This window comes from Schistocerca gregaria, chromosome 7, assembly GCF_023897955.1.
Source record: "Schistocerca gregaria isolate iqSchGreg1 chromosome 7, iqSchGreg1.2, whole genome shotgun sequence".
In the NCBI taxonomy this organism is placed as follows: domain Eukaryota; kingdom Metazoa; phylum Arthropoda; class Insecta; order Orthoptera; family Acrididae; genus Schistocerca; species Schistocerca gregaria.
This window is the reverse complement of record NC_064926.1, coordinates 401,457,655-401,471,654: the sequence shown is the minus strand read 5'-3', so window position 1 is coordinate 401,471,654 and position 14,000 is coordinate 401,457,655. Positions and strand designations below refer to the sequence as shown.

General features: G+C 39.8%; 1 protein-coding gene across 4 annotated transcripts in view; it reads right to left on the bottom strand.

Annotated features, from left to right (window-relative positions):
• The window catches only part of LOC126281424 (DENN domain-containing protein Crag), a 292,659-nt gene extending 283,254 nt beyond the window's left edge, over nucleotides 1-9,405 (bottom strand). For 2 of the 4 annotated variants that reach the window (XM_049980369.1, XM_049980372.1), the window contains exon 1: nucleotides 8,554-9,370. In XM_049980369.1, coding sequence (XP_049836326.1) covers nucleotides 8,554-8,755 — 202 coding nt within the window. In that variant the 5' untranslated portion in view covers nucleotides 8,756-9,370. Of the gene's footprint in view, nucleotides 1-8,553 lie in introns of all 4 variants that reach the window. The other 2 variants (XM_049980371.1, XM_049980368.1) reach the window with 2 other exon arrangements.
• Between the last annotated feature and the right edge of the window lie 4,595 nt (nucleotides 9,406-14,000).

The window sequence follows — 14,000 nt, the reverse complement described above, 5'->3', positions numbered from 1 at the left end:
TTGGTGTCATTATTTATAATGCACTTCCAAATTCCATAAAGAGATTGGGGAAGGAAACTACTTTTACAGCAGTTTAAATTAGTTCTTTTTTAGAAGTTTTTCCTATAAGCTACTGTATTCACTTACATTGTATGTAAGTGAATACAGTAACTTATAGGAATACTAGGTCCTCATTTATTGTTGAGTTCTTTTGAGTCTGTTAACTGATGTCCCATCTATGCTGTATTTGTCTTTGCAAAATAATGTTTCTGCTGTTGGTTTTCTGTTTCCCTTGTTTCAGATGCTGTGCAACACATCTCAGAGAAGGCATCTGGTAATGGATGATTGGTTGTGATGGATATAGTTGCAGCACATTTGTGTGTGTTATATGTTTCAGTACAGTTAAATAGCATGTTCATGTGTTTTCATTTTTTTCAGATGTGTTTTACATCAAGGTTTCACATTCCAGTTACATCACTGATTCACTTCTTGTGCATGTTGCAACCTTAATGCTGCCCATGTATTTGTATTCCCCTTCCAATTTCATGTATAGAGAGATAGAGAGATAAAAAAAAGTGGCTATATCAGTCTTTATGCCCTAGACTCACATTCAGGAGGAGAGAGGTTTATTCCCCATCCAGCCATCCTAATAGGAGTTTTCTCAAGTTGCTGAGGTAAATGCTGGGATGGTTCCATTTACTATTCAATGGCAGACTTCCTGCCCTATCCTCACCTAATCCTATCCCACTTGATTTTCATTTTATATATGTGCTTATTACTTCTATAATGTCTGGCATATTTGATACTGTTGCTTTGAATGGTCTAAGGACGAGTAAATAAATAATATCAATATCAATAATAATAATAATAACAATAAATAACCACATCTAAGTATTGTTCATTGGTCTCAGACTGTTACAAATTTGAATTATGGAGAGAGGGGGAGAGGGAGGGAGGGAGGGATACTGAGTGTGAGTGGGGGGGGGGGGGGGGGGACGATTCAGAGAAGTACTGCATGATTCATCATGGGTTTGTTTAATGCGGAATCATTATAAGCCTACTTAACAAAAATCCAAGGGGATATGGTATAAGAAAGACACTTGGAACTATGAACAATATTACTGTAAAATTTTTGAGAGTTTTCTGTCTAATGATGAACACTTTTAGATTGCATTCAAAGTCCTTTAATTTATTATCCTGTATTTGATAAAGAATTGCACAATAGTAAATCTGTCAACCACTCCAATATCCTGAAGGTGCTGGAAGCCAATGAAGACAAATTTAAAAATAACTGAACACACACGAGATCCTTGGCCAATATTTTCTTCTGCTTCATACATTACTTGTTTCCTCTCTCAAAGCACAAGTATAGTGTTACACTAGTGAGGAAGACACCACCTAGCACACTCTTCATCACTCCTCTCTCTGTGGTAGTCTATAATATGCTGGACAAAGCTTACTTGCTCTGCTGCTAACACTCCTTCCTATTTGTACTTGAGAAAGTGTTACGGATAGTACTCCTCTGTAAAATAAAGTGATACTACTGACCATATTGTCTTCAACAGATTTGGTTATTAATATCTCCATTGTGACTTGATTGCTTATTAATGTTGGCAGTAGCACAAGTGTGGGTATAGGTACTGGTCACACACTGTACCTTGGCTCTCCTGTGACCAGGGGAAGTTGGCTGACTTTGTGCAGCTCTGGAATATGTATGCCCATTGCTAGCCTTATCTAAGTAACTGTATTGTGTGGCACAACAAGTAGCTGCTGTTAATATAGTGTTGGTCCATGTGTAGTGTTGTGTCTAGTTACTGCTATTATTATTTACTGAAGTGAGTGAAGGGGCTGTACCCAGTTCTTCTATCTGCTCTCCATCATCTCTCATGTTGTTCTACCTGCTCTCCATCATCTCTCATGTCACTTCTACAATACATTAAACCATTATATGTTTTTTTTCTTTCTTTTTTCCTAAGTCATAAGCTGGTAGCTCTGGTAAGAGGAGGCAGGGCTTGTCTCAGAAGTCAATGTGCTACACGCCGATCGCAAGATTCTGTTTGTGCTGTAATCCACACAGGTACCCACCAAACGTGTACAATCAGTAGAACATTTCAACTGATGAGGTTTTCAGAAATAAAAACAAAATGCATAGCGAGTAAACACATACTGCAACTGGAGTTGCACAACATGCAAAAATATAAATTCAGCAAATTAGAAAAACAAAACAATCCATAAAATTTAATGAATTTCTACAACAAAATGGAAAGAAGTGAGTCAAAAAGGTTAAGAAACCCTTTAAACTGTAGTAAGGAAACAGCTACTGCATTTGAAAATCCATAATATAGAAATGAAGTGCCACGTAAGAAAGTTCTTCGATACTCTGCACAAAATAACCATTAATACCCAAGTTAGTGATATGGTGAAATCAGAAAAAAAGAGTTGTTGAAGATGCAAGAAACTGCACAATTGAGATTTTGTCATCTGTTTATAACTGACACAAACAATGCGGCACATAATGTAGTTGATATTTGTATTGGAGATTTCACAAACTTTCTGGAAGAAAAAAAAACTCAAAATATTTTTGATGCTATCACTGGCATGATTTAATTTACAGCATATGAGCCCACAAAAAATAAGGAAACAAACACAAGAATTAAAATATTATATTCCCCATATATCAGAGATACTGAGTCGCACATAGCACAAAAAGACTGTCACAAATAAAGCTATCAGCCAGTAAGGCCTCGGTCAAAATTAGACGACACACACATATAGACATACATACTCTCACAAATACAACTCACACATACATGACTGTATACAGTCTCAGGCAATTGAGGCCACAATGCGAGCTGCAGCACCAGTACATGATGGGAGTAGCGACTGGGTGGGGGCAAGAAGGAGGCTGGAGTGGGTGTGGGAGGGAAAGTAGGGTAGGGGTTGCGGACAGTGATGTGCTGTTGAGGAGTGCACACGGATGAGGTAGGAGGAGGATAAGACAGTTATGTGCAGTTGGGAGGTGGAGGTTAGAGGGAGGGCAACAGAGAGGTGAGGAGGGGTGGAGGATAGTGGAACAGGAGAGAAGAAAAAATACTGGATGCAATGGTGGAATGAGGGCTGTGTAGTGCTGGAATGGGAACAGAGAAAAGGGGATAGATGGGACAGGACAATGACTAATAAATGTTGAGGCCAGGACGGTTATGGGGATGTAGGCTGTATTGCAAGGAAAGTTCCCATTAGCGCAATTCAGAAAAGCTGGTGTTGGAGGGAAGGATCAGTATGGCACAGGTTGTGAAGCAGTCACTGAAATGAAGGATGTCATGTTTGGCAGCGTGCTCAGCAACAGGATAGTCCACTTGCTTCTTGGTCACAGTTTGTCAGTTGCCGTTCATGCGGATAGGCAGCCTGTTGGTTGTCGTGCCCACATAGAACGCAGTACAGTGGTTGCAGCTTAGCTTGTCGATCACATGACCAGTTTCACAGGTAGCCCTGCCTTTGATGAGATAGGTGATGTTTGTGATTGGACTAGAATAGGTGGTGGCGGGAGGATGTGTGGGACAGGTCTTGCACCTATGTCTATTACAGGGGTATGAGACATGGGTTAAGGGGTTGGGAGCAGGGGTTGTGTAGGGTTGGACAAGTATATTGTATAGGTTATGTGGATGGCGGACTACTACTGTGATAGGGATGGGAAGGATAGTGGACAGGACACTTCTCATTTCAGGGCACGACGAGAGATAGTCAAAACTCTCATGGAGAATGTAATTTAGTTGCTCCAGTCCTGGATCGTACTGAGTTACACAGGGAATGCTCCACTGTGGCTGGACGATGGGACTTTGGAGGTGGAGGGAGACTGAAAAGATTAGGCAGGGGAAATTTGTTTTTGTACAAAGTTGGGAGGATAATTATGGTTAGTTTTTGTATGCTGTTTGCTAAGCCATTTGGAAATTGTTTGTGACAGTTGATGGGCCATGAGTCAGTCATCGAATGCATTGGTGTTTTCATTGGACTCTGGGGCTACCTCTGAGGTCCCACATGTGGTAGCCGTTTGTGTTTTGCCGATGTTCAATGTGAACGAGTGGCAGTTCGAATTTCAGATAGACACAAGAGTGAATCAGCCTCATTAATTTGGATACGTAGAGGATCTTGTGGTGTCCAGAAATGAATTGGATACTTCATCAGGATGTGTCTTACAGTAAACAGTGCATTCTCTTGCAAGAGCAATTCTCCATGTCTGAGCCTTACAAGAATGTGGAATGGCACCTTACATTGTTTGTGGTCAACTCAACATTGGCGCAAAATATCTTTGGGCTCGACACCTTTACCATTTTCAGCTTTCAGGTCATGGACAAAGTGCATTTAGTGTCTCAGTCCAACTCTGTGACCAATTTGAATTTCTTACTTGGTGCTATAGTCTATTGCTCGACAGTATCTTTGGTACCGCAGAAAATTTCAGGACGCGTTTCTCTTAAGCTGTTGGCAGTCACAAAATTGTCACCTCCACCAAATTCCATTCGCCATGCACAACAAGGTAAAGACTGACTTGTTCCTTTGACAGGACAAGGATGTCATTTCTCCTACTTCATTGAGACAGTGGACCACTCCTATGGTGGTAATTCAGAAGCCTGACAGCACCGTGTGCCTTTGCCCAATTTTAAACAGACGGTCAATGCACGATGTGTCGCAGATTCTTATCCAAATCCATGGCAGGCAGACTTGTTGGTGAAGTTATCAGGGGGAGGGCTTACCTGCGGTTGCCATTGGATGCAGTTTCTTGGACTTTCTTGGTCCTCAAGACACTCATCGCACTTTATCAGTTTAATAGCTTGTCTTTTAGAATCTCGCTTGCATTGGGAATTTAACAATGATATTTGAAACTGTTGGTTCAAGACATTCCCTATTGCGTCAATTCCCTTAATGACATCTGGGTCATGGGGCCTAATCGAGAAGAGTATTTATGGAAATGACAGCTGGTTTTCCAATGCCTCCTGGATAATGGCCTATGTTGAAAGCTGGAAAAGTGCAATGGTTCTACCCAGAGGACAATTTTTGTTTTGTTTTTTTGTTTGAGTCATGTGCTCAGTAAAGACAGTCTCATCCCAATGGAAGGCCCCTTTCAAGGCCATTGTCAACCTACCAGTGCCCAAGGACCTGAAGGAGACACAGTCATTTTTTGCTAATATTTCATATTATGCTCAGTTCACTCCCCAGGCCAGCTTCTTAACCGGCTTCACCAGAAGGGCGTTAAGCTTATCTGGTCTGCAGATTGTAAACTGGCTTTTCAGTCTCTTAAGAAGCATAAGTGCTCTGCTCCCTGCCTGACCTCTTTTATGCCAGATAAGCCTTTGACTCTGGTCTGTGATGCATCCCAGTATGGCACTGGTTCTGTCCTGCCCATCAGAGATCAGACAGCACTGTACAGTCCATTGCTTACACTTCGAAGACACTATCTGCTTCACAACAAAACTACTCACTGGTGGAAAAGGAGGCACTACCTATTATCATCGGGGTCAAAAAGTTCCACATCTTGCTGTATGGGGCGAGGTTCCTTCTCATCACTGACCACGAGCCGTTGGTTTCCTTATTTGGCCCCCATTCCAAACTGCTGGATAAGACTGCCCATTAGTTGCAGCAGTGGCCCTCTCTCTCAGTAAGTATTCTTATGACATTTGGTAATGCTCCACATTCTTATGCATTTCTTCATGCTCCACTGACCAGCATACCAATGCTGATCCATATTTGCAGCTATGGGTGGGATCTGGTTCAGAGTTCAAGTGGCAAGAAGCTCTTGTGTTCACACCAGATGTTGCTTTGTGGCAAACCTTGTTGGATTTTCTGTTGACAGCATGAGAGGTCGTGACCGCCATGGCTGCTGACTCGCTTTTCTGGAAAATCATTCCAGCGGTCCTGGTGGGTGGGCTGGAGTGCGTCTCTTCAAGTGTGGCTTCAGCATGGCATATATTTTTTCTCTCCTCTATACTTCATTCAAAGGTGTCCAGGGAGGCTTACCACAGAGGACCAGTGCCTACAAGTGATTACCCCCCAGCGTTGTGTCCTTGCATGAATTGCACTGGGGTGTGTCTCAGATAAAGGCATTGGTGTGATGTCACAACTACTGGCAAAAAAGTTGATAGTGATACGGACATTTATTTCTTGTGGGTGATGGCTTAAACAGTTTTGCTTATTAGACCTAAATAGGTTTAGCGGATATGGACCTCCATTCTATGTATGGTACTTTTCATAAGGTTCCAGTGACAAACTGAACAGTACTACAGTCTGAGAAGAGGTTAGGGTCAAGGGTGATAGTTTGGATGAGAGTTGGGGAAGCCAACAAATGAGTCACAACAAAAAGCTGTTTTTGTCAATTTTTATGGTGACAGAATAAGCTATAGCATAGCCCACAGCTTAGGATTGCTTGTCAGGTGATGATTTGGTTTGGAATTATTGAAGCCAACAAATGTGTCATGGCTATCTTTCATTTTATATATAGGCCTACTACATATTCAATAGTTACATTAACGTGTGTGATCAAAACCCCAATTTTCCCCACAGTGTTCTGTTGTTTTTAAGTTTTAAATATATCAGACAACATTAAAAACAAGAACCCCATTAGTCTGTTGGATTTTATTTTGTTAATGTTTTTGTACTGTTAGTGATGTCAACCTCTGACCATTTCTTAAAGCTTGTATCACAGTCACTTTAATGAGGTCATTGGTTGATTGGCATGGTATCGTGACGTTAACTAATCTCTGAAACAGATTAATCACTTGCAACATTCATTGTTACAATACGTATATCTGAGATAATCATCATATATGACACTGAATAATAAAAGAGATGCGGATCACGGTTCACTAGTTGCGGCATCATTTATCTCAACTGTTTTTCATGGAAATGTTTCATGTAAAGTATATATTAGTAGTAGTAAACATTTATTTCAATATACCTTAACTACAGTATACTAATATACAGTTTTTAGTATATAACCATAATATTTGTGCGTTGCTTTCATTCGTGATTATTTAATGATACAGATTACCCTTAGTGACATGTATCTGAAAGTGTCAGTGTAGTATATGACTCCAGTATAGTCAAGAATCTAACAAAGAAATCAGCCTTTTGTTCAGTAAGAGTTATGTACTTGCCCTATCTTGCACGTTTCATAATTGATGGTCAGTGTTGTTGTTGTTGTTATCATCATTGTTGTTGTTTTTGTCATCAACTTTGGTCTGAAGACTGGTTTAACACAGTGCACAATGCTATTCTGTCTTAGGCAAGTCCTTATTTGTGCATAACTACTGTGACCTACATCCATTTGAACCTACTTACTGCCATCAAGCCTTTATCTCCCTTTACGATTTGTTCCCCTACACACTTCTTCAGTTAACTATTTCTTAATGTTCCTTAAGCTATTAATTCTTTAGTATGACTATGATACAAATTTCATTTCTCCCTGATTCGACTCAGTACCTCTTCATTATTTACATCATGTAACCATTTAACCTTAGGCTTTCTTCTGTAGAAACACATTTCAAAAGCTTCTATCCTCTTTTTGCTCTTTGCCAATCCATCTATGAATGTTCTATTGACAGATATATAGGTCTATTTTCTGTCAGCGTAATAAAATGTGTGTGTTGCTTCAGTCATCATTTTATTAAAAACTAATATAAAGCAATATCAGTGAATATAGTAAGGAATATAATATACAAAACATATGACTTAACTATCCCCTTAAACTTTTTTTAGAAATTGTACAGTGTAAGTTGATTTACTTCCACAAACAAGTCTACTTCTCTAGTGACCTCTATTCAATTATAAATCTTGCAATTGTGTAAGCCAATCGAAGAGTGCATTGCGCCAACAAAGTGTCACATACTTGTTATAACAGGAACATGTCATATTTTGCAATACAAGAAATCAAATCATAACAGCGACTGGATTGTGAGTACAGTGTGTTCAAAGACAGTTTCAACTATTACTCAAGAAAGGAAAAAGAAGAACTTGCTAACAAGAATGCTGAGGAGTCAAATGAAGTGGTTTCTCAAAACAGAGCCTGCCAGATAATCCACAAAATTGTTGTAAAGTTTTTCTCAATTAATAATTGATCTAGGGCCTATATTGTAAATCAGAAAGTCCCTACAACCATAATTTTTTGGAAGAGAGTGGAGAGGCCAATTGTACTATCCCATACAAACCTGTTAAAGGTCTGTTATTGTAGTTGTTTACAATAGCTTACAGGGATCACTATGCTTTCTCTGTGGACAGTAGCCCAATAATATATACAGTACATGTGGAATCACGTACGTACTCTCTATCAAATATATGGTTATTAATTTGCAATATTTAATCATTTCAGGAGTGTATGAAATACTTGTTGGTTCTGGGGGGCCTTGACAGTTATTTTCTTCAATATCACAACAACTATCATACATATCTCAAGTACAGAGCGTTGTCTTCGCAATGCTTGTTATCAGATGCCTTTCAAAAGCATACAAAAGGTGCACCTGGAAGGATGATTCCTTTTCTTTACAAATCTAATGTTAAGTTTGGTTTACAAGCCAATTTGTAAGTTACCTGTTGGTGTTCTGCTCAGGACAGTATATTCTGGTGGCACACTTTCTCCAAGGGTTGGAAAATATACAGTGATATCTGTTATTGGTGGCTGATTGTAGTTCGATTTCAGATGTGCACTGTCATGAGAAAATTCCTCCAATGGCTCGGGATTTTCAGGTAATCCGGCGACCACGAAGTAATCGGCAATTCTTTTCTCATCCATCGTTATTCAATAAAACAATAAACTTAAGTACAACACTGATTTAAACGTTCCGTACAGCAGAAAAAAACACTTATCACATATGAGTTTTTTAGAAGCATAACTTCAGGCACTTGTTTATCATAGTTTTTTGAGTGGGAACACACAAACAAACGGCACGGACTATAAAAGTTAATTTACACCTTTCCTTTGCGCACAAACGTTACGCCATGGTTAGAACTTCAACGAAAACACATTCGAGTGTGGAGGTTATGTCATCTCTTCCTTCCTTGTCTCGTAAAGTTACGCATGATAGTTCTCCGTTCCTGCTTTTGGGCGCTGCTGACAAATCCAGCGCTTCGTGTGTACGAACTACATGTGCATTGCATGCGTCAATTAACGAAGAACATCGGCGATTCTATTTTCTTCACTCATCCACAAAACATCACAAACTAATGAAATCCATGGGATAACATGATAGTCGTGCATTTTGCTAATTTTTTTTTCAACGCTGTACAACGACGCCGATCTCATGTCATCCCACAATTATCTTGTTGACGAAACATTAACTGTCGCAGTAACTTCTTGCGCTTCAGCAAAATGATTTCATCTCTGCCACTGCTGCCATGTTGACTTCACCAAGGTCGTGACAAGCGAATGAGTCAATAGCCGCTAAATTTAAAATTCGTTTTCCCTACACAGAGCCTCAGCGCTTGTTTTCACCGTAAGGTAACAGCTGCAAACAACCAATCATATTTATTGAGAGGTGGGGACACGCAACATGGCACAAAACTTGGTCACAGTTTTCAACTACAGAAAATGACTGTAAGAATATTAATAATAAGAGGATAAAGTAGTAGTCGGTCTCATGGTAAACAGCTATTGGGCATTCTTACTGTGCCAAGTGAGTACCGATACGTCTATCCCATCAATATGTGGTACACATCAGGGAAAACGTTACTATGTATTTCACCAATAATTCTACACATAATCGTGGTACAGCATTTACTCACGGAAACAAACAAAAAACCCAAAATAATATATCAGGTAGCAAAAATCAATAACAAATCGCCAAAGGAAATGAAAGAGACTATTAAAATTCATCTGTTTAAAAAGGTAGCCAAACTATTCTGTATACTGGATCCGCAAACTAAGTTGACATTCAGCGCTGTGGATGTTGGGGCGACCATAAAGGCATGTACAGTCGCTCCCATCAGACAACACGCCGCGTGCCAACTTTGTTTGCTCGTATAATAAGCAATGCATATTACGCAATTCTACTATTACTATGCTACTATTTCTACTAATTAAAAATTAATAAGAGGACTCAAGAGTAGAGAGTAGTAATGAGAGTTGATAACTACAACACGCCGTTGCATTTCAATACATGATCGCACTTGCTACTTTGACAAGAACATCGGGTATCAATAAGTAACATTCATGATAATTGTGTCTTATCATTCTCCTGTGTTCAACATCTCACTCATCATGCGAGAAGATGCCCCAGTTTTCCATATGGACTGAGGAGTATAGTTCCATATGTGCAGGCATGAGTCAACTTTGGGAAGCGTTGGGGGGGGGAGGCACATAAGCATCTTAACAGTCCAGGAATCACCATTGAGTGTCCTTTAATGCAAAGTATGCTGTATATAATGAGTTGGCTGGAACAAATTATCCATATATACATCTATAGTATGCAAACCACCATGAGGTGCATGGCAGAGGGTACATCCCACTGTACCAGTTATTAGGATTTCTTCCTGTTCCGTTCATGTATGGAGCATGGGAAGAATGATTGTCTGAATGCCTCTTTGCATGCAGTAATTATTCTAATCTCATCCTCACAATCCTTATGTGAGCAATACAAAGGGAAATATAGTAAATTTCCAGGGTCAGCAGTAAAAGCTGGTTCTTGAAACTTTGTTAATACACTTTCTCAAGCAGTTTACGCCTGTGTTCAAGACTCTTCCAGTTCAGTTCTTTCGGTATCTCTGTGATACCCTACCACAGATCAAACAAACCTGTGACCATTCATGCTGCCCTTCTCTGTATATGTTTTATATCCCCTGTTACTCCTATCTGGTATGGTTCCCACACACTTGAACAATATTCTAGGACTGGTTGCACAAGTGATTTGTAAGCAAACCCCTTTGCAGACTGATTGTGCCTTCCCAGTATTCTTTCAATGAACTGAAGTCTACCACCTGCTGTATCTACACCTGAATCTATGTGATCATTCCATTTCACATCCCTACATAGTGTTACACCCAGATGTTTGTATGAATTGGCTTATTTCAACAGTGACTCACTGATATTACAATCATAGAATACTACATTTTCTTGTTTTGTGTAGGGCATGGTTTTACATTTCTGAACATTTGAAGCAAGTTGCCAATCTTTGCACCACTTTGAAAGGTTATCAAGATCTGACTGAATATTTACACAGCTTCATTCAGGCAGTACTCATCATAGATAACTGCTTCATCTGAAAAAAGTCTGAGGTTATTATTAATATTGTCTGCTAGGTCATTGATGGACAACATGAACAGCAAGGGTTCCAACACACTTCCCTGGGACACAGGCGAAGTTATTTCTACATCCGGTGATGACTCTACATCCAAGTTAACATGTTGCATCCTCCCCACCTAAAAGTCCTCAATCCAGTCACAAATTTCACTTGATACCCCTTGCGATCATTCTTTTGACAATAAGCTTAGGTATGGTACTGGGTCAAACAGTTTTCCGAAATCAAGAAACCCTATGTGTATTTGGCTGCCTTGATCCAAAGCTTTCAGTACGTTATGTGAGAAAAGTGCGGGTGGGGTTTCGAATGTTCTGTGTTTTCAAAATCCATGCTGGTTGGCATTGAGAAGGTCTTTCTCTTCAAGATACTCTCTTTATGTTTGAGCTCAGACTATCTTATAAGATTCTGCAACAAATCGATGTCAAGGATACTGGATGGTAGTTTTGAGGATCACTTCTACTACCTTTCTTGTATATGTGTGTGACCTGTGCTTTTTCCCAAGAACTGGGCATTGTTTTTTGTACGAGGGACCTAAAATAGATTATAGTTAGAAGAGGGGGCTACTCAGTTGAAAATTCAGTATAGAACCTGATAGGGATTCCATCGGGCCCTGGAGCTTTGTCCAGTTTTAACAATTTCAGGTGTTTCTCAACACCACTGCCACTAATACTTATTTCACTCATCTTTTCAGTGGTACAGAAATTAAATTGTGGCAATTCTCCTGGGTTTTCCTTTGTAAAGGAACATTTGAAAACAGAGTTAAGCATTCCAGCTTTTGTTTTGCTACATTCAATTTCAGTTACTCTCTGTTTTGCTAGGGCTACTAACAGCCTTTACACATGTCCAGAATTTCTTTGGGTTTTGTGAAAGATCATTTGACAATATTTTCCTATGGTAGTCACTGGAGGCTTCACACATTGCTCTCTTGTCAGTGGAAAGAATTTCTGTATATGTGTAAATTAAGGAACATTGTACAGCAGGGACCAACAGAATGAGGCACTGCAGCTGTTAATATATTCAAGGCTCTGTCTGGCCGGCCTGATTGGAGTGTTCTGTGTTTTTACTGAATGACTGAGGCAAATGTCAGGTTGGTTTCTTAATCAAGGTCACTGCCAACCATCTGGTGAATCATAGACTGTCTGTCCCATCCTCATAAAACATGTTAATCTGTGTGTTGTATATTTTGAGCTACTACCTTGATAATTCCTATATCATTGTGAGAGGAACCTTGAATGTGTAAAGATGAATAAATAATTTCTTTAGACAGCAGCAAGATTGAGAAACATTTCTAAAATAATACAGTTAAATACTGAATACTATTTACCACTGATGTTGGTGTGGTCTGAACCATTATTCAGTCATATAACCCACAGAGATTTTGTTCATAAGCTTCACATAGTAATGATCAGGGTTAATATTCTGACATATTTTGTTATTAAATTGTGGCAGCCATACCACAGGATCATTGGCAGCCATACCTCAGAATTGCACAGTTGGCAGCATGCCAGTACTCACACAAAAGTGCAGATTTTCTCCTTAGGCCAACTTTTGGCTATGTTACAGTGCCCACTGGCATGAAAGAGATGAAGTGAAAGCCAGTATAAGCTAGACCTCTATGACACGTGGACGTTTACGCTGATTGCAGATTCTGTCAGCCGTGGATAACATTGGTCGTGTACAACACATGCTCACCTCCGCCGCATTCATGCATCTGAACAGGAACCGATCATTTGCTTCATTCCATTGCTTCCATGAATTAAACAGTGCCCAGTGAGCCAAGAGAGAATTTGTGTGTTCAGGCAGACATGCAAGCTTTGTCTCTCTGTGGCTGTATAGTCATACTACACATTCAATCACTGAGGAATGTGCACCCTCCAGGATCTACGATTGAGCTATTTACTGCCCTCACATGACCATGGCATGTGAACATTCAGACATTAGTTTACAAGATTGTTTGTCTAACCACCTTCAGAAACAAATGTGTTACTATGTAATCATGTATTAATCAATTAGCATCACCTGAGCCTACATTCACAACTAAGTGTGTGGGTTTGACAGCAAAAGCTGGAACACTATGTGATTGATTTGAAAGCAGTGAAAAAAGCCCATTTCCTTCTTCACTGGTGACCCAGTTCTCATCTGCAGGCAAAAATGTGGTGACAGACTGGATCAGTGGAAATGACATGGAGCCATGAGGGGACTCCTGGAAAAAACTTTCTGTGTTGGCCATAGCCACACTCAGCATGCTTCGAATGTTGAATGTTTATTCTTTGCAACTCTGCTGACTTTGTCAATAGACTGAAGTCGCTTCAACTCAGTGAAACTAACTTGCTAGTGAGCTTTATGTCGTCTCAGATTTCACTAAGGTTCCTCTTATGGACTCTTTGTCACTCATTAGCAATGAGTTCACAGCTGATATAACAGAACTTTTTCATCACATCCTTTTCGTGGCCTACATTTTATTTAACAACAAATATTTTGAGCAGACTGATGGTGTTGCCATGAGCAGTCCTCTGTTCCCTCTGGTAACCAACTTTTTTATGGAAGGCTTCGAGGAAAGTGCAATTGATTCAGCAGAACTTAAACAGAAAGTCTTCTGGCAATATTTAGATAACACTTTTGTAGTGTAGCCCCATGGTGAAGAAGAACTGTCACTCTTCTTCCAACATCTGAATTCAATCCACAAGAACATCAGTTTATGATGGAAATAGAGAAGGCTGTTTGCTTACCATTTTTCGACATCTT